Source organism: Furipterus horrens, unplaced genomic scaffold (genome assembly GCF_987537825.1).
Source record: "Furipterus horrens unplaced genomic scaffold, mFurHor1.1.pri manual_scaffold_9, whole genome shotgun sequence".
Classification (NCBI taxonomy): Eukaryota; Metazoa; Chordata; class Mammalia; order Chiroptera; family Furipteridae; genus Furipterus; species Furipterus horrens.
In genome coordinates, this window is record NW_028327179.1 from 98,274,609 (window position 1) to 98,296,202 (window position 21,594).

Below are 21,594 nucleotides of genomic sequence, written 5' to 3' on the forward strand. Positions count from 1 at the left end.
TCCGTGTCTGCCCGTGCCTCCTTGGCCCACCCGTACAGTATCTAGGCTCAAACCTGGAAAGGGGCATCTTACAAATAACAAAAACACTCCTCTCGTTCAGGAAGTGCAGAGGGTTCTGGGAGCTCTGGCCAGGCACTGGGGACGAAGACCAGCTGCCTTTATGCTACCACACCTTTACACAGTATCTCCACCACAGAGACACAATAGCTCTAAGTAACTTCAGGGGCACGCAGGATAGTAAAATGTAGAGACAAGTTCTGAGGGGTTGTTATTTTTGTGTTTAACGTAACTTATTTCCTTTAAGGGTTATATCATTTAATTTTTAACAATGGCTAGGTTCAACAGCCGTGCTCTTGGGCCCGTCAGAAGGGATGTGCACACCACCTCCCGGGGTAAATCAAGCAACACTCACCATTCCTGGAGATGTGCATCATGAGAGGAACAATAGGAATCAGTGTGGGAATTCTTTTGTGGGAGGCTGTGCTTACAAGCTCACCTCCTTCCCCTCTCTGTGGCCCCTTTACACCACAGAGAAAGCCAGTCACCATCTGCAGTCAGGCAGCTAGCTGCAAGGCGGAGAAAAGAGGATCCCCCCTTGTCCACTGAAGTACCTGCCTAGGGTTTAGAGAGAATCCATTGCATGGGCTCCAGCTGGAGTGAGACACCTGGGTTTGAACTCCCTTGTGCCCGTTACTGGTTGTGGGACAGTGGAAAAGTCCTGTTCTTTTCCTATAAAATAGATATAATAGCACATTTATTAGAGGGTTATGTGTGAGGTCAACAGGAAGTAATAGAAATCACCATGTGTGTCAATTACAGTTAACTAGGCCACACACACACAACACACGTCTCTTTATTCCCTTTCATGTCAAAGGAGCCCCCAGGCAGATAGCCCTGGGCTCAGATGGCAGCATCATTGTCATCAGGACACTCTTGCTGCTCCTCCATCCCCACGGCAAGTCACTGCAGCAAGTCACTGCAGCATAGCCACTCACATCCCGGTTGCGTTCTAGCCGGTGGGCAGGAGAGAGAGTGAAGGAAGGTCCTTTCCGTTGCAGTTCTGGAGTCACACAGCCCTTTCACTGAGATCTCACAGGACCAGGACTTGCTTCAGAGAGGCTGGTGAATGCCATGTGTTGGCTAAGGGGCCACGTGTGGGTGTGAGCGGCCATCTTTCTCCTAAAGAAGGAGGGGAGAGAAAGGTCACTGAGAGATACCTCGTTGTCCGCCACGCTTTATGAGCCCTTGGCAGTTAGCAAGAGGGTTAATGCAGTTGTTTTTCAAAGTCAAGGTTGTCACTGAATGGCAATGTCAGTGATAAGTCAATCATGAGTCATACGGCTGTCTGATGTTTAATCTAAGAAGTGCACCTGTTTTTACTATCAGAATAGTTACAAGATTAGAAAATATTTTGTGGTCCAGCCCCTTCATCGTACTGGTGAGCATACATAACCAAAAAGAAGTGCTTTGTTCCATCATCACACAATTAGCTGCCTTAGGAATTGGGACTTGAACCCACGTCTCTTACAGGTGAGGAATCTGGTGAATTGAGGCGGGACTGGTCCACAAGCTGCCGAAAGCAGAGAGACAGGAGTGTGCGACTCGTCCTTCCGCAGGAAAATGGCGAGCCTAGATAAACGGGGCCCACGGGAAAGGAATAAAACAACAATGTAACACTAGGGTGCGCTGATAGAATTCAAAATGTGGTGTTGCGTTCACGAAGGGTAGAAGGTGTTCTTATTATCAACTGGGGCGGAAATGGGTGTAGGAAGTTATGGACTGGAATTCCAACACTCCGCTTCAGTATCAGTAACTCTTCCCTTTGGTGTTAGGATGCCTATAGCTGCCTAATCAGTTCAGTTCAGTGCCGCTTGAAAATATTTTTCATTAATATTAATATTTTTTATTAATTCTATTATTTTGGCTAGCCTCTCTTTTTTCCTTTTGTAGTTTTCTGACATTTAAATATATCCTCATTTTCCTCTTGTCTTTCTATATATAAAATTTATGGTAAATGATATGCAGCTAACCATTAGTTTTTATTTTATTAAGTGAGGTTTTTTTTTATATTATCTCCTAAACCATCATTAATTTGTGCTTTTTTCCCTCCTAAATCTAATCAGGCGTATAAAAGGCCATGATGCTAAAGAATAGAACACAATTTTCTAATGGCCTTCTAGGACACAAAGATCTTTGCCTTGTATATCCGATATGTAGTCTTGACATTATCAGAGAAGGAAAACTCTGACTCCAAAAAACCTCCTCTGCCTTGCGGCATACCTCTTCAGGGGAAAGGCTAAGGGAGTAAACCCTGACAGAAAATCCGGAGCCGGAGTCCCTAAGGCAGTTCGACGTTGTAGTCAACACCGGCAACTCCTGCGGCGCACCTGAAGCCAAGCTGTATTGACTCCGTCTTTCCCTTGGACCCTTCAGCTGCGAAGAGAGGGGGTGTCTGCTGCATGGGCAACAGCAGACCCTCCATATCACCCTGCCCAGGCTCTGTAGCTTCAGCTTCACTGGAGAGGACACTCCAGCGTCATCACAAGATGTCGATTTAACACGGGAGGAGACAGATACCGTGTCACTCCCGAGTCGGACTGCACAACCATTCTCGGCGGTGCAGATAGACTCTTAAGAAGCTACACCATCGTCTCTCGAGACGGACGGCTGCCGACGAGTCTTGACATTTAAAACTGTCCTGACTACTGTCATACTTCTGTTTTCAAAACTTTGTAAGAAAAATTGATAACGGTAACATTAAATGATATTAAAACACATCTAACATCTAGATTATATATCTTGAGATTGCAGCTATGATTAGTAAAGTCATTTACTGCTTACTCATTGTTAATAGTAAATGTCATCATTGGCAATGCATAAATAAGTATAATTTTGTGTTATATAAAGATGGCATTACCACATTGTAATTTGACCAAAGATATATGGAAAAATATGCTTTTATAGGCAGTAGTAGCTAGAGATTCACAGGAAGAAATAGTAGCCTTATTCCTTAGAATTTAGAAGAGCTATAATATCTTTAAGCCTATACTTCTGAAATTATATCCCCCAACTTTGAAGATCTTCCTAATCAATACAGCAATGAGACTTCATCAACTGTTTTCTGCACTCACCATAGGTCTAATGAAATTTTTACTTCAATGGTCATTAGACTATAATAAGTCTATGTCAGGTAAATACAATATTCCTTGCTTTCGGCTGCAGTTTTATCAATTTATACATTAGTGCTGGTTATCTCCCGATGACTAGAAGCATTTATTGATAGTATGTCTTTGAAAGATAAACATAAAAATACATTTTTAATATTACTTAGTCACATATGTTTGCTATTTGAAATGTTTTCAAGCATCCTCAGGAAAATTTATAAAATCCCTCTTGGGTAGCAGAAACACAAAGAATTGTTGCGATTTTCTTGTACAAGTTATAATCTAATTGTCAGAATTAATGATACTACAATGCACTTCAATAACAGCATAAATTTATATGCATCGGATTTGGGAGACAGAAAAACATCTGTATGGATTGGTTGATGTAAAGCTATCTGGCCTTGCCTATATTAATAGTTTTGTCTAACTTAGTGTGAATGTAATGTTTTTTCCAGTCAAACAAACACAGCATGAACATCTATACTTATTTTCCTCACAGATAACCTTCGGAGGCATACCTTTCTCCGGCAAGCCGAGCTCCAGCAGCAGGAAGAATTTCAAAGGCTGCATGGAGAGCATTCACTACAATGGCATCAACATCACTGACCTTGCCCGGAGGAAGAAGCTGGAACCCTCCAACGTGGTGAGAGTCGTGCGGCCCCGAAACAGTGGTTCATAGAAAGCTTGCAGGACCTTTGTGTTCCGTGGACAGTTGTACAAGAACATCGTAGCATCTTTCCTCGTGCTGGGATTGGGCCCAGCAGTAGAAAGCTGACTTTAGAGTTACTGGATATGTCGGTACTACACGGACTCTGAGAACTGACCCTGGTTTCGGGGTTGAGTTAGCCAGAAATAGATGGCGAGTTTTATTCAGACGGGGCACAGCATTGTAGCCCGAGTGCTTCCGGATCCCTTATTCCTGAGGGACAGGCATCCTTCCGTTCAGGGCTTTTTCCCGGCAGGTGTACTGTCCTTACATGGTCACCAGCATGTTTCTGAGTGTCTCACCACATATGGCTCTCCATTTCTTGTTTGTGGTGGGATTCAGTGTTGTAAAGGTGTTAAAACCAGGAACTTTGTAATAGCCCCCTCCCCGTTTGCAGAGATAATTCATCCAAGTGTATAAATAAGTACACTTATTGTCAAGGCTCTAAACCTATCAAATACGATGTAATTAAATAAAAATCGGCCACCACAGGACAGCGAGCACTGTGAACTAGAAGCTCACTGTGGTTGTCTGGTGCAGGTGGATCTTCCAGGTTTAACTATTTCAAGGAGAGGACCAAAAATCAAAGAATACTCTGGCATACCTGCCTCCCTGTGACATTGCTTAGGATTATTAAAAGTATCAACTTAAAAATCTCATATGTGTCCCCTGGCTGGGTGGCTCAGTTGGTTGAAGCATCGTCCCGTACCCCAAAAAGCTGCAAGATCGATCCCAGGTCAGGGCGCATACAACAGGCAAACAACTGATGTTTCTCCCTCGCTCTCCCTTGCCCTCTCTCTAAAAGCAATAAGCATGTCCTTGGGTGAGGATTTAAAGTAAGAATCTAGTATGTGTGTTCCCTGTGGTTCTGCAAGGCTGCAGTTACTTCAGCCCAGAATGTCATTTGGGAGAGTCCGAAATCCCAGAGACCCATACAGTGGGGAGCCCCCGGCAGTGGGTGGGAGGCTGACCATGTGCGCTGTTCTGGGGAGGAGCGTGATGGTCTCCTTGCCCCACCTTCGAGCCCAGGGTCTCATAAAACAGACAAATGGAAGCCCTCTGATGGCTAAACAGAGCTCAGGTTGGGCAGAAAAGACTAGAAAACAATAATTGAATATAAAATTTTTTCTTTAATAATTATTTTTCTTATAAGTAATAACTTATACTAAAAGTTAAAAATTGAACTTGATGTTAGATCATAAAGCCTATTAACTACAGAGAAAAATAGTAATCTCTCCATTTATAGGCAATAGGCACTCTGCTGGTAGGCCTTTGGCATTTAGGATAATAAGAACAATTCTGTAAGAGAGATATTATCATAAATATTTTGTAGAAGAGAAAACTCAGATTTAACCAGGAAAAATAATTTTCCAAGGCGACTGGATGGGACTGGCAAACACAGATCGTAGGTTCACAGTATATGACTCCCCAGCTCATGGTCGCCTTTCCTGCTGTGTTATTTATCTGAACCATGTTACTATATGTGCAAACTTAAGCTTTGGGTAAAATGGCACTGGGATTCTTTTGTTCTCTCAGAAATGGTGGCTTATGATAGAGATCCAACTCATCGTGTTTCTCTTACTTGCACGTTGAAGAAGAGGCAAAATGTTACTTCTGCCCAAATCTCCCCGCTGGTCCTGGGAAGCGTCTATGAAGTTCCCAAACTACAGAGAATTTCCCTGTGGAGACTCGTTCCCAAATCAACTTTACCTGTAAAATATGTGGTGGTTACACATGCTATTTTCACTTGAATAACAAAGATACTGAATATGGCATACGATACCTGTCATTATATTTGATAAAATAGAATGAGCAGACGTAGAATAAACTTTTAAATGAAAAATATACACACATATGAAAATATTAGGCAGGGAAGAGACCAGTAGGACGTTAGCCAAGCAGCTTCGCCAAGGCAAATATTTATGTGGCACCTTTGAGAGGTGTCAGGTGCCGATATTTCGGTGAAATTGACCCAGCAGTCGTCCTGCACCCCTCATTCACACCCCTTCCCTCACTGGGCACTGACTCCAGGGTCAGCATCCTGAGTCAGAAAGGACCTTTGGTTTTCTCAGGGGACAGGCCCCACATCACAAGCGTGTGGTCAGTTACAACATCTCAGTTATTCTATGAACAGACAGCTCCTTTCACCGGTAAAGTAAGCATTTAAAAATAATCACCTGTGAAGGTCCAGAGCAAATTTCATTTGAGTAGAAACTCAGAGGGAGCCTGCCCGAGATTGAATGGTTCATGTGCTGCAATGGAGGAGCTATGCATCTGGGGACAGATAAGTAGTGTTGTGTAAAAAAAAAAAAAATGAAGGACCAGTTAAAATATCAAATTATAGTCCTCAGATCATTATGGTGGGATCAAAGAAGTTGGAAGCAAAGGTAGGTTTTCAGATCTTTAGAAGGAAGGTTTTCAGACCATGGGATGTAAAATTCAGTGTGTTTGAATATAAAATTCAGTGTATCCAATTTGTACAAAATAAGGGGAGTATGAGGGGAAAAGGAGTGATTGGGCAAGTCATGTTTTCATTTGGTACAAGCATGTCACTCCGTAAGCGTTAATTTGTTATGACTTCAGCCCAGTTCTGGAGATTTAAATGGGATTTTGAGTTGAATAACAAAATAATCTGAAATAATCACAGTGATGCTGATGCTAAATAGTTAATATTTATAAATAGGTATGGGTATAAAACCCAAGATTATTTGCCCCATAATAGCACCTCAATGACTACATTCCCCCCAAAACAGAGTAATATATTAACAAAGGTTGGAGTGGGACATCCAGAAGAGGGCCATGGTGCCTCCTCCCTGGCTGAGGCATCGTTAGTGGGCTGGGGGGAGCCGCAGCTCCTTGCTGTCTCTAGAAAGCCCAGTGACCCACACCCGAGCTCTCAGAGATGCACAGCCGTCCCTGGGTCAGCCCATCACAGCAGGCTGTCACTCTGCCAGTTTGATAGTGGAGTGGGCTTGTTACATCCCTCAACTCGATGGCCCAATTCTGCACCATGTCGATTCCCGGCAAGGCGTCCCGTTGCTGAAGTCACGACCCTGCTGCATGAGAGGGTTTGGGACAGGCTGCAGCTCCGCTGTGAAGTCTGTAGAGCTCTAGCCGTCAGCTGTTTAACCTGGACGCATCTCTCACTCTGCATTTTGCTCAGAGGAGGCCTTTGTGTTTCCAGGGAAACCTGAGTTTCTCGTGCGTGGAGCCCTCCACGGTGCCCGTCTTCTTCAACGCCACCAGCTACCTGGAGGTGCCCGGACGGCCCGACCAGGACCTGTTTGCGGTCAGTTTCCAGTTCAGGACTTGGAACCCCAACGGCCTCCTGCTTTTCAGTCACTTCGCAGAAAACTTGGGCAACGTGGAGATTGGCCTCTCTGAGAGCAAAGTCGGTGTCCACATCGATGTCACACAGACCAAGATGAGCCAGATCGACATTTCCTCAGGTCAGTGAGCTCTCCGGATGTTTGCGCCCGAATCGTTCCTTCTGTTCTGTTGGGGTTACCTACCGGCAGTTCTGTTGGGGTCCAGGCTTTTGAGGCTCTTTCTTGGTTTCCCTGAGAGCTGATAACATGAAGGAAACGTGGAACCTTACTTAGAGGGTGAGGGGCGGGCGAGGAGAAAAGCTGGCTGCGACCGCCTTTTAGAGAACCCAAATCTTCTATTTCTTCTAAATTCAATAGAGAAATCGGTATTCTTTTAAGTGAAAATTTTATGCTTAAAAACAAAGAATGTTTATTTTACCAACATAATAGTACCTGGTATCTTTTGACTTCATGGACATTCAAATACCTTTTACTATTAGTAATAGGATTGTAATCATTTAATTATGACTTCAAAGGTATATTAGACTGCACGAATCCCAACTTCAAAGTGACTTTGCTAAATGTAGGCGAAGTGTCAGAAGACAAGCAGGCGAACACGGTGAGGACAAGACAGATGTGCCGACTGAGTGGGGGGATTTTTAAACTTGACATCATAGCGGCGTGATAGACGGGGGCTTGGGTAACGGTTTATCTGAACAGACAGCAACCGGGAATAGTCTCTGAGTAACGTGGTGCAAAGAAAGTCGATTTGCAAAGTGAGATGTTCTAAACAAAGGAAAATGCCACGTGACATGGGACTGGTAAGCAAGAGTAAACGTCTCACAGTTTCTCTAGATGTTCTTGCAATGTTGTCCTCATTCTATGAAGGACGACTTAGAAGGCAGAAAGAAAGCCAGCATTTCTGAGCACCTCGTACAGAGGGGAAGCTCATGACCAAGTGCTCAGCTGCTTGACTGCTGGCTGCGTCTACGCATCCCCGGTTCGCTGGGGACGCCGCATGTGTTCCCGGACGCTTGTCCTGATACACCGGATCATCTGTGTCCCTCTCCCTTCCCTCAGTGGGGGCCGCTCTCAGACAGCAGAGGCCATGCCTGATCTGTCGTTGGCATGTAGAACAGCACGAATAGTCAAAGGCGTGCCCTGGGAATGGGTGTCCAGTTCAGCACAGTGGTCCTTCGGACAGGTGTTCACGAACAGAGAACCTCGTGCTGAAGGATACGTGTCCCTTTTGTAAATGGGCTTTGTGTTTCCGCGCGCCGTGGCTGTATGGACTGTTACTGAAAAAAAAGTGTGAGCAAGACATGGCACCCATTCTGTCGGAGCCGTTTCTGAAATCAGAGCTTTTGGGAACTATCTCGATATCTGCTTTCTCTGCTTTTCCTCTGCTTTGCTTTCTCCCTGAGTGTTCGGAGTCGAAATGATTGATCAGCCATACTTTATCACTGCTCCCCGGTACACATTCCCTTGGGGAGATTTGGAACAAACCGAAAATATCTGGAGAGATCGGAACAACACGTAAAACAAATACACATATAAATATTTACCGCAGTTGGAAAACTCACTAATATCTGTTGTGATGAATGGTTCTTCTCTGGTGATTAAACACCGTGAAAAGACACAGCGAGGCCTCCCTCCTGCGGCGCTCTTAGCACACCCGCCTCCCGGGAACAGTGGTAACGGAAAGAGCAGGCTCTGGAACTCCGTGATCAATAAACACGTACTAATTGGATTTGCTCTAGTCTGGGACTCCAAGATACCCTCATCTAATTTAAACTGTGTTTATTAAAAAATAAACAATAAAGAAATCCAGTATCTAACAACTGCCATACTTCAATAGATTGGCTTAAGTATGATAAAATTGGGCTGTAGATATTTGTGTCAGTTTAGCCACAAATATGAAGGGATACTGATAGGAGATGTATTTCTCTAGCCTCACATATATATTACAGTGAAAATGCTCTAGGGTTTCAAATAGTTCCGGTGTTTTCTTACACGTGGAGCGAAAACTAAGATCTCATCAGCTGTCGTTGCTCAAGTTTGAGAAATGTTAGTAGGTAAATAGATACACACAATTTTAAAAAGTTGTATCCTGTACTCGTTTATTCTGTTTATTAAAAATTAAAGGGAAGAACAAGGAAGTCCAATATGACAACTCTATTCCTTCATCCTACAAATGCATAGAGTCCAGAGATGGCAATTTTCATCTGCATTTTAATTCATTTTACCAAATTCAATTAAATACAAAAGCAACTTAGTGTAAGTGGCAACAGTGAGAAAATAATTAATTTAGAAAAAGAAGTTAACTTGAGCCGTACTCTAAGAATTTTGATGTTTTTTTTTTTTTCTTCTCTTTTTCTTTTCCATTAAACAATGTTGCCATGGCCCATAAGTGATTTCATGACCCGAAAACAAGTCGTGACTCACAGTTTGGAAAACACTAACCTAAAGATTTGTCTTCTCGGTTGAACTTGGAATTTTTTAGGGTCCTAGTTGCCCTGGGGACATTTATTTTGTTGCTTTACATTGAAAAACAATTTATATGATATTTATATTATAGTAGTAATAAGGAAGTATTACATGTGTAGTATTGTCTGATGTATAGCCAAAAAACAAACCATGAAAACCTACCTACCACTTGAATAAGATTTTTATTGTAAAATGCCTCAATTTTATGCCACTAACTTACAAATAGATGCGTAGAATAATAATCTAACGTTGTGGTCTGCCCATATTAATAAGGTCATAAAGTGTGATTCAGCATTTATATAGTGGAAGGAAAGTTCATTCTATTACTGACCTCTCTCACCTATTGAAAAAGAAATCCATTTCTATCCATGTAAACAAAGCCTTTCACAAAAACCATTGAGCGTCTGCCATCTCCTGAGTCAGCTGTGGCTGAGCTCAGGTATCGGACCTCCTTGATTTGTTTATGTAGATGTTGCTTCCCTCTTAGACTTTCAGCATCCACAATGCACTGGAAGGCCGCCCTCAGCAAATATCGTCTGTGTTTGTATTTCTGCCTCTGAAGAGAATCTTTTGGTGGTCTTGTTTTATTTCTGTTTTGTAAACCTTTGAGTTCTGTGTGGGTGTGTTAAGGGAAGATGTCTCAGTCCTCTGGGGCTGCAGTAGTAAAACACCACACCTGAGAGACATTTCTCTCTTGTAGCTCAGGAGGCTGAAAGCCCAAGTTCATGGCCGTCATGCGGTAGAATTCTGGTGAAGGTTGTTTGTTCTCCAGGTTGCAAACTGGGTACTGCCGCCTGTGTCCTTACCTGGTGGAGGCGCCTGGGGACCTCTCTGCTGTCTCTTTGTAAGGGCACTAATCCCATTGATGAGCGCTCCACCCGCATGACCTAAGCACCTCCCCAGATCCCCTCCTAATATCCTCACGCTGAGCATCAGGATAGCAATGCAGTTGACCCAGGAACAACATGGATTTAAAAAAAAAATACTGTGAGTGTATTTTCTCTTCCTTATGATTTTTTTAAAAATAACACTTTCTTTTCTCTAGCTTATTCATGGCAAGAATACAGCATGTATAATCCTGGCAAGTTCCCAGGCCGGTCTCCGTAAGTGCATTTCCCTGAGACCGCTTGCGGCACTGTCTCTCCCAAGCAATCAGAATGCCTCTTGTCTCGGTTTTATGAACATTTGAAAACGTGCTGTGGTTAGCACGATGATATTTTAAAGAATCACTTCGTTCCAATTTTAAAAGTTTAGTGATAGCTTGCTCTGTGTGGTTACTTTTTCATCACAGAAGGAAAGAAAAGTCTAGTTTGTAAATACTATTTTTTATGTTTTAATTGTTTATTGAGAAGAAGAAAAGGTAGTTTGGAATCTTTAAGATGTTTCATGCCTGAGGCAGGTTAAAAATTCATCGATTTGAGTATGGATTACCTTGTTAGACAACACCGAGCCAATTGCTAGAAATTAGTATCGTCTTTGAAATTAAGAAAAATAGTTAAGAGAAAATGTTAAGCTTAATTAAATCTAATTCTGCTTTAATAGCTTGCTTTTCTGATAGTTTTTGTCAAGGTAGAGAGAGAGAAAGATAAAAAGATGAATTCATGTATAAAGGCACTTACCCTTGCAACTGTGGCTATCGAAGGACAACAGATTTTATATTCTCTCTTCATGACAAATCAATGAATAGACATCTCTTCACTTCCAAATAATCTTCATCTCCATCGAAAAAGGTAGCCAAAATTCATGATTAGATTTCCTTTGATTTTGAAGGACATGTAGGTATAGAAGATGTTCAAGAAAAACTTGGAAATGCATCCTTTTCAGGTGCAGAAGTCAGAGCCTGGCCCTGGACTCTCAGAGGAGGGCGGAGAGGGAGGAAGGCGGATCTGCAGAGCACTGGGTTTGTTCTCACTGGGAGGGAAGGTGTGTTCTAGTGTAAATACTGACAGGCTCGGGCACTTCTGCAGCGCAGTTGGCTTATTTTACTCTCCCAGGTTCACAGAGAGGCTTGCTGTGACAGCCACGCACACGGTGCCCAGGGAAAAGCATTTGAGCGCATAGCGCACAGCTCCCGGGGAGCGTCACCAAACTGACTTTTTATTATGTTTCAGTTTTTAAAGTGGCTGGACTGTCATCGTGCAAGCTGCGTGGAAACGTACCTTAATTATACTTGTGTGCACGCTGGTGCAGCTTCACACCCAAAGAAGCGTTACATTCCAACATGAAAGAGCCGAGAGGCTGGGGTGGGTTTCATGATATTAGATACTGACACTCTTTCCAGAGAAAAAGGGACACTTTAATGTATAATCCACTCTAGGATGCGGACCCACTCTAGTTTCTACAAGGTTTCTGGGTCTTTTTAAATATCCTATGCATGTTTCAGGGAAGATAAACAAAACACCATTGTATGTCTGTGTGTGTAATAATTTTTGAAAATGGCAAGGAGAGGCTAAAATTTAGTAAACTTAGGTAGATAAAATGGAAGTAAAAACTCCCCTAAAGAACGTGTCTTGTTTTAAAAACTTCAGTTTACTCTGCAGAGAAACCGAAGAGGAAAAAATAAAAGGAAACATCACTACTGCAGACTATGAGGATAAAAATGAATGGTGCAAGACTGGCAAAGCGCACAGCTCAGGACCCCAGACCTTACTGGGTGCAGTGGGAGCTACTTCCCAGCCAGAGGGGGGAGGGCCCAGGGGCAGAGTCGCTTTGCCTGGGGACCCCTTGTTTCCTCCAAGTGTCAGGGCCGACCCAGGAGGCGGTCTGCAAAGTGGCCACGTCAGTCAGAGAAAGACATTCGCCGCAGGATCTCCCTTGTATGTGGGATCTAAAGCACAAAACAAAGCAAAACAAACTCACAGACACGGAGAACAGACTGGCAGCTGTCACAGGGGAGCAGGGTGGGGGATGGGGGAGAAAGGGGAAGAGGTTAAGATGTACGGATTGGTGGTTATAAAGCAGTCACAGGGATGTAAACCACAGGAGAGGGAACACAGTCAGGAACATGGTACTAACTGTTTATGCAGCCAGGTGGGCCCTGGGGAAAAAAAGAGGGGAACACCTTGTAAAGTTTGTGATTGTCTCACCGCTATGCTGGACACCTGAAGCTAATACAGAATAATATTGAGTGTGCACTGTTGGTGAAAAAAATGTAAAGATAAATAAATTAAAAAATATAAAGGATAGTAATTTTTCTAACTGATAGGTGACTATCTGGTCAATTTAAGCAATGCAGATTCATGCAGTAGGGAGATAAGTGATTATATTAGTCACGGCTCTCCAGGGAAACATAACCAATAGGATGTATGTGTAGGAAGGAGATTAATTGTTAGAAGGAGTGGGCCCACGTGCTTGTGGAGGCGGGGAGTCCAGGATCTGCAGCTGGCCAGGGGAGCCCAGGAGAGCGTATCATGCAGCTTCCCCCACAAGTCCCAAGGCCCAAGAGCCAGGAGAGTGGGTCTGAAGATCCAGCGTGAAAGCCGGCAGGCTTGAGAACAAAGAGCTGATGTTTTAGGTCAAATCTGAAGGCAGGAGCAGATTGATGTCCAGGCTTCAACCATAGGCACAGAGGCAGAATCCCCGCTTCCTCTGCCTTTGAGCTCCATCCTAGCTCCATCCTGGCCTTCAGATTGGGTGAGACCCACCCACATCCAAGGAGATTGATCTGTTTCATTCAATGCACTGATTGAAATGTTAATCTCACCCAGAGACTCCCTCTCAGACCCACCCAGAATAATGTTCTTCAACCAGACATCTGGGCCCCCTCTGGCCCAGCATTCGAGCTCTCCCATGGGCGTTGGACTTAGGTACTCAGGTCATCTGTTGCTTCATTGTGATTCCTGTGGAGCTGAGCCTTCTTGGGGGAGGGGCCGCAGATTCTGGTAGAGCTACTTGGGAACCTCTGACTTGAACTTGAGAGCAACTTAAATAATGACTCCTGTTTACCAGACCTGTGTCTCAGTGTCTTTCTTTTGTACATAAAATCTCTTTTAACACAAACATTTTGGAGGAGCCACACACTACCACTCAGAAAGCGTTAACCTTTGGTGGCATGGCATCAGAAAGTAACTATGTGTATAGACCGATCTTCTATCGTAACTGAATTTTATGATGTATTTTATTCTGACACATCCCTTAAGACCTTTCTAACCCAAGCGCAGACCCTAGTTCTGATCATTGAACTCCTGCAGGCACCTCTGGGGCCTCTTTCTTCTCGGCAGCCCCTGCTTTTGTCCCCTTACCCCCTACGGCCTCAGTTCACAAGTCAAGCTCTGCCTGGATCTTGGCTGCAGTACTGATGAGCATGTGATGAGTTTGTGAAGTTTTCTGAAAGATGCTGATTACCAGCCAGTCTTCCCTCCAGTGCTTCCAGTCTTGCTCCCAGTCTTTCGGGGATCCTCTCAAGGGTTGGAACCCTACTGCCAGACCCCTGTGCAGAGGCTGGAATTGTGCTACCCCTAGACATGTCACCCCACAGCCAGTCCCCTGCCTAGATCCCAGAGCATGCTCCCTGATTCCCAGTGGTCTTCCTGCCCCTCGTTCCAGTGCTCTGCTATTTTATGTCGCGCACTGAACTTGCTGGCTTGAGTCGGCTGCAACCTCATGATGCCTACAGAAAGTGCGCTGTGTCCTCTGGGCACAAGTGTTAACCATCTTCCAAGTTGAAGTTTCTCTGGGCTCAATCCTTGGGCAGATGTGTGCTCAGTCTCAGCTCCACTCCGTCTTCTCTGTCTACACGTCCCTGTTGCTTCTCAGCGTGCAGATTATGCGTAGTGACTCGGGAAGAAGGGGCAAGGGGAGAATTCCAAGCGGGGACAGAGTCAAGTGCACGCTCCCCCCAGGCTTCTGTTTCGGCTGGGCATAGACGGTCGGCTGCCACCACGGCCAGTATTCCAGCAGGATCCCCATCCTCATGGGGCGACCTTGTTAGAAAAGGAGGGCCCCTGGAGCTCAGTGGCTGAGAGCACCCTTCTCCTGTGTGAATCCAGCTGACTCAGCTGTGAACCCAACTCTCTCCTAAGGAACCGACGAGATGTAGGGCCATCCCTACGTTGTCCCCCTCATCCGGAGAGAGGGAGGACGGCTGTGAAGATAACTGATGGCTATGAAATGCTTACGCCGCGACTATCACTGTGCTCAATCCTTTACATTAATTGTCTTGCTTAAGGCTCCAGTGACCTTGTGAGTTAGGTATAAAACCTTCTTTCTCGCTCATTTATATCAATGCTAAAACCATTCTTCTAGTGACCCAAGTTCAGAACCTTGAGAAAGTCTAATTTTGTTCTTTATCTTTGCCCTGCACTTGTAAAGATTTAGCTAGTACCACTAGTTCTTATAAAGTACCCCATCCATCCATCCTTTCCTTATCCTAGTCCAAAAAAATCATCACTTGAAAAGATAATCAAGGCCATCTTCATTGCCAAGAGGAACGTTTCTTTCCAATCATCGTCCTGTTATTATGATATACTGGTCACACGCATGGACTCCAAAGCCAGATTGCCCACTGGCTAACACTGATTGAGGTCTCTCTCTGTGCCAGTCCCTGTGTAAATGAAGCTAATGTCCACAAATGCATTAAGTCATTTAATTCAGTAAGTCCTTAGGATAAAGGCTGTTGTCATCTGTATGGTAGAGATGAAGAAACAGAGGCACCGAGATAGCATAACTCACCCAGACTTTCCAGCTGTGGAAGAGCAGAGCTTGAAAAGTTCAGAAAATCAGAGTCTGAAGTCAGTCCTCATGGCCGCCCGGAGGGACAGCCTCTCACCTCCACTCAGCACGTTGGCCGCCATCCCCAGGGACCGGGCATTATCGACTGTGATGTATCTGAAACATGCGTTGACCCAGGGACCGGGCATTATCGACTGTGACGTATCTGAAACATGCGTTGACCCAGGGACCGGGCATTATCGACTGTGACGTATCTGAAACATGCGTTGAATGAGGCCCCTTGCAGCAGTGGTAATTGTCCTGTCTCATTGGGATTCAGATAATCCCAAGGAGCCTTCACACAATCTCCCAGTTCTAACTTCTCGGCACGCCAGCCACACAGCCGCGTGCGCAGACTGAGCCCTCCTGGGCAGCTGGCCTCCGTGTTCCCAGCGTCCCACCACGGACTCTGACCACCTCCCTCTCTCTGCCGAGAATCCCTCTCTCTGTGTGCTGCCCAGGAACCCTGCAGGCCACTCCTGCTATTCCGTCAAGACCCAGTTTTAATTTCATTGACTACCCACGTCAGGACCGGTTCCTTTCTCAAATCCCAGGGGAAATCCACTGTCCTTCAATACTCAGATCTTGAAACATAATTATTTTTCTTGGTCGCATCTTAAATTGTAAAGTCGTCCATGACCACGCCTCTCTCCTCCCTGTGCTCCTGAGGCTCCCCGCGACACTTGGCAGAGTATCGCGGTCAAGATTTTCATCATCGGTTTTCCTCGTCGGTCCTGCTTGTACATGTGCAGAATTCCCTTGTTCTTCTCTCCACGCCCTGCCTCCAACAATCCGCCCCCCAAATTCTCTCCTGATTAAAATTCCAAAAGGACTGTTTTCATTGTGTGTCATATTCTGATGGCAAGTTCTTTCATGAAGCCCCAACGTTTTAAGAGTGAATTCCAAGTGGTCTCCCCCAGAAGCCTGAACACTCATTCCATGGTGATCTCAAATTGTTCTAAAATTTGAAAACATGTTTAAAAGTTGAAAACACGTTTCTTGTTTTCACGTGTTTGACACGGCCTTATGTTCAGACATTTGCCTGCACTGGAGAATGCTCCATCTCCTAAAGCTTTCTGAGGACGGTCACCCCATTCTTGCATCCTCCTATCTACCTTGGAGCCTGCTGCAGGCTGGCATGTGTCCAGATATCCAGTTGATTGATTTTTTTAACGAACTGATACCGAGATGTTATGAACTGTAGCTTTATAATTCTGTTGTCTTCATCAATTTATATGAACCAAATTCGTTGTGAAGTGAGAGCGGCAAATATCTCGGAGGAAATAATTGCTTAACCGTGGGAGGCTAATATGTGTGAAATTGATCAAGACCTGAATTTTGATGTGATAGTTTTATAGCAAGAAGAGTTATTTTTTTGAGGTATTGAAGCCTAGAGCTGTACTGGGTAAACTATTATATGAATAAAATCAAAACACATACGCATCTACCAAAAGTGTATTCTCAGGAGCATGGCATGAAGTAAAACATGGAAAATAGTCACATTCCCTTCCTATTTATTTTTTCACAAAGAATGCGAAAAGAAAGTACAGAAACGAGCATGGTTAAAATTAAGTCGCCTTCGGTTCTCTTCTTCTGGCTTGGGAAAGCATTCGACGTGGTAACTCCAGGGGAAAACAAGGACCTCAGCTTTTGTTCTACCTTCTAGTTAAGGCCCCTGATGACCCGTCAGCTCTGTACAGGCTTAAAACGGACTTCCCAGTAGCTGAAGGAGCTCCCTCTGACTTGCTCTGTTGAGGGAAATCGTGTCTTGGAAGACTGGATCGTGTTGCCTCTGACTTCTTCTGTCTGGGCACTGCAGGCCGGACCGCTTTCTCTGTTAGGTAACGAAACCCTCAAACATGCACGTCAGAGTAACTGCATAGGGGACACTGCATGTGGACATGAAGGGATGCGTGTCCCTCCGTCATCACCCGCCACAGCCTGGCACAGGCCCTCCCTTGTATTAGGTTCGCTGAAGACCCTGCCGCGCACACCTGCTGAAGCCCCAGCCCCCTTATTCCGTGACAATGGGAAGGAAAGAACTAGTAAACTCCCTTCTTTATTACGCCGTGCTCTGCAGGAAAACGTGAACTCTGGGTCATGCGTGTAGATCCGTTGGCAGGTGAGTTTCTTGCCGAAGAGCTGTGCATGCTTTTTCATGCAGGGTCATCAGTACTGCAGGCACATACAGCAAATGGTTCATCCGTAAACAGCTTGATGAGGAAAATAAAACCCTTGATAGTCTCTATCAGAAATATTTCCCTTTGGAAGCTGAAAGGAAAAAAAAAGGTGCCCTCTATCTTTACACATTGTTTGACTGCCTGGAGCAGTTCTGTAGACAGTGCAATCTATTGCCTGGTACAGCCAGCGGGCATCACTGTGGAGAAAATAACAATGGAGAACACAAGCCCCGTTGCTGGGAAGGAGTGAGTCTCCAACCACAGACGCAGTGACGGCTCTGTGTGTGCGTAAGGGTGCGCAGGGCTGTATGCACACTTCGAGCAAGCCTTCAATATTTAATGATGTGAAAACCTTAACATTTAATAATTCTGTCTCATCGAGTGCTGCAGTGGCTCCGTCTGCCAGGGCTCAATGATTTAGAACGGAAAAGATTTAATCAGGAAGATGATGTGACCTTAAACAAGGAAGAATTATAGTTCATCCCGCACTTCCATAAGGTGCTTTGTTTCTTCCTACTTCCTCTTCTCAAACATCTGAGCCTTTACTATAAAGCGGCAGGAACCGGGAGATGGGTTGACTCCCTGGAAGCAGCCGTGTGCGTGAGTCTGCAGGAGCCGAGCGGGGCTGCTGGGGGCGGGACACGTCAGTCACTTCTCCTCTGTGAGTCTCCCGGAGTCTGGGCCGCCTCTGCGGCACGTGCCACGCACAACAAGGCGTCACAGTTCCTAGCTTGTCCGATGTCCTTCTTCCTTTTGATAAAGCCGTGGTTATTGATACCGGGAACTGGGGAGAAGACATCTTGAGGGACAGAGTCTCCAAAGTACTGGCTCTTAACTGGGGGTTCGTGTGACCCCTGGGGGAAATTTTTTCCCGTCTGGGCAATCATGATTGTCACAACTTGGGGGAGGGCGTGTGTGTGCTGCTGGCACCTAGAGAGTAGAGAAAAAAGGTGCCACTCAGTGCCCCACAAAGTACAAGAGAGCCCCCGCCCCTCGCCAGACAGAGAGATATGTGGCCCACGGTGTCACTAGGGTCCAAGGTGAGAGCCCTGATCTAAAGACTCTTCGCTGTTACGCTGCATCGTGGGGTGTCCGGAAGGGAGGTGTCCAGGGTCAGTCCCCTCTGGGGCTCCCACTGTCTCCTGCGCTGAAGAGCAAGCTTGCGAAGCCTGGGTCCCAAGGTTCCTGCAGGTCCACTTAGCATGTTCCTCTTCTCTATCAGTTTGCCCTGTGCTCCTATGGGCGTCCTCCTCTCCTTTTCCTGCCCCGATAGGTACATGCTTTGTAAAACCCCAGACTCCCCCCATTTATCGCACTTTTGCTTTCCTTGTGAAATGTTTCCCTCTCAAAACAGTGAAGAGACATTGCTGATTTATCTGTAGTCAGAACGGATTGTACAGTGAGGTGATTCTCCCAGTAAACACCCCTCTTCACTAGCCTATACCACGTTTTATTTTTTCTTTCTTACACAAACTCCAAACTCTGTTTTCCTAAATATTTGACCTCCGTTGTTCCTTGTGTCCCTACAAGTTGTTCCTGCCATTTTTATCGGCAAAAGACACAAACAGAAATTAAATGTCTTTGTGTGAGCGTAGCTTTAGGTGGCTGGTAATTATCTAAAGGATAAAAATTGGGGGTCCATATTAGATTCAAGAGTTACAAACGTCATTCAGTATATTCACGGTAAGAGAAAGATAGGATTTTAGAGTGGAAAAGAGCCCCGAGTGCCACCTGTTAGTTTTCACAACAGGTTCTGTAGCAAGTGGTCTAAGCTAAGGGACAGAAAGATGTCCCTGAGGCTTGATACACACGGAAGGGCGGGAGCCCTGGGCTCTTGCTCCGGCCTGCGCAGTTGGCCTTCTGAACAGAGTGGTCCTCTTCTCGGAGGACTCAGCTTTCAGGTTTCTGCTCCCCCTCCCAGGCTCCTCCTTGCTCTGCCCAGCTCACAAGGGCGGGGATGACCTGCTGACATGCCCTGTGCTGCCCCCGGCTCTGACCTCCACCAAAAATCCACACACCACTGTTGAGGATCATAAAGTAGAGAAATCAGAAGGAAGGAGAAGTCACAGCCCTGCGTAACGCTCCTCTCATCTGGATGACTGTCGTGTTCTCTGCAGGTGGCAAACACGCACGCACATGCCCATAGACACCCTCACACACACTCACACGTGCGCACAGGCCTTCCTTTCCTGGGCACTCCTGGTGACCTGTGGGTCCCTGGTGTGCACTAAGCACTGAGGTTATACACACAGGACCCTCACCGGGCCAGTGCTCTAATGAGGGATAAGAAATGTTAAATGCGTAAAATACTCATAGATTATAATAAAAACTATCAAGGAAATAAGCAAAAGTACTGAATGGTAATTAGTAAATGGTATTAAATTTAGACTCTGATATAAATGATAAATACAGGTCAAGCTAGGATAGGAAAAACCTAAAGTACAAAGGCCTCCAACGAGAAAGTCCTTGGCTATTTAAGGAATGTCAATAAAGGGCGGTGGGCCAGAAGGAAGAACTGCGTTTGCAGAGGCGGGTAGGAGCCGGATCACGGCAGGTGTCATAAGCTGCAGTGATAACGGGGGATTGGAACTCGTTGAAGGCTTTCTTCTCCGGCAGTGCCACAAGCCGATGGCTGAGTGACGTTTCTGGCTGCCGTGTGGATAACCGGTGGGTGGATGGACGGAAGGAAGGAACAGCATAATAGATAATAGATTACAGAATGGGATCCTAGACAGCCGTGGAGGAAAGGAGACAAGTTAGAATCTCCCATAGTCCAGGCAGCACTGGTTTTAACTGAGACGGCAGCAGCAGTGGGGACGGAGAGAGGTTACGGGATTTGAGAAGTGCATTCAAGGTACAGAGCCGTCCCACGTTTGGCAGTAGATGCTGTGTGAAGAGGGAAACCAAGGTAGGGATCAGGCCTGAACTGCAGATTCCTGATTTGATTAACTAGATGCATGATGCCTTAACTAGATACATCCGTCCCTTTGGCTGAGGTGGAAGGGAATGAGAAGAAGAGCTTGGAGAGTCCAGTTCTTTTGTGGACCTGTTACATTTTCTATGCCTTCTGGATGTTTACATGGACAAGTGACATTGTCAGGGATATGAGACTGGAGCTCAGAGAAGACAAGGCTGGCCTTACAGACTTGGACGTCCTCAGCATATGGATGGTATTAGAAGTCAGGGGACTAAGTTACTTTGGTGAATAAGAAAGGATAGAAAGAGAAGAGAATCCCAAACCAAGCCCCAAGGTAGTTCATCTTTGCAGAGTTTGAGAAGAGGTGGAAAAGCCCTCGAGCAGGTAGAGAAAGAATGGACAATTAGGTAAGAAAAAAATCAAAGTATGATGTCCTGGAATCACAGGAGGGAGTTCCTCAAAAACAATAGTTTACTGTTAAAACAAAAGAAACCAACGAAATACACCTAACGTGGTCAACTGTATAATAAATGAGTACTTAGAACTTACCTAACTGCCAGGTGGGCTTGAACATGGTATGAGAATTCTGCCCCCACCTCTCCTGCTGACTGATTTTGGGAAAGACTCAAACAGGACGGGTACCATCTCTACCAGAGAAAGCCAACCCCGGCTGGTGCTATTCAAAACAGGAAATTGTTTTTTATTGGTGCTTGTCCGTGTTGACTCCCTGTGTATCCCGCCCCCCTCCCTGTTGAACGTAAGTTTACTCAGAAAAGGTGAAAGTTAAAAAACAATAGATGAGTTAGTAACAGATGTTGTATCCTAAGGAACATGAATTGAAAATATTTGGAGTGGCCATTGAAGGAGACCGGGGAAGAAGCCCTGGAAGGAGCCCCAAGAGCTGTAAAAGAAACAGAACCTCAACCCAGGCAATGTTGTTTCATGAAAAACAGCCAGAAAAAAACCAAAGAAAACAACCTCTAAGCGGCGCTCTGTGGCAAACAGTAGGTGTGTGATACGTATGTGCCTCACGTAACTGTCACAACAAATGCTGAAATGGGTAATTAACCTTTTATAAGAGGAAAGCCAAGCCCAATGAAGGTTATACCAATAATCTAAATTC

At 45.2% G+C, this 21,594-nt stretch overlaps 1 protein-coding gene across 1 annotated transcript in view; it reads left to right on the plus strand.

The window, feature by feature from the left end:
- The window catches only part of CNTNAP2 (contactin associated protein 2), a 1,071,500-nt gene that overhangs the window by 229,538 nt on the left and 820,368 nt on the right, over positions 1-21,594 (plus strand). Inside the window, exons 6-7 of the mRNA XM_090286919.1 lie at positions 3,664-3,807; positions 7,055-7,319. Coding sequence (XP_090143045.1) covers positions 3,664-3,807; positions 7,055-7,319 — 409 coding nt within the window. The remainder of the gene's footprint in view (positions 1-3,663; positions 3,808-7,054; positions 7,320-21,594) is intronic.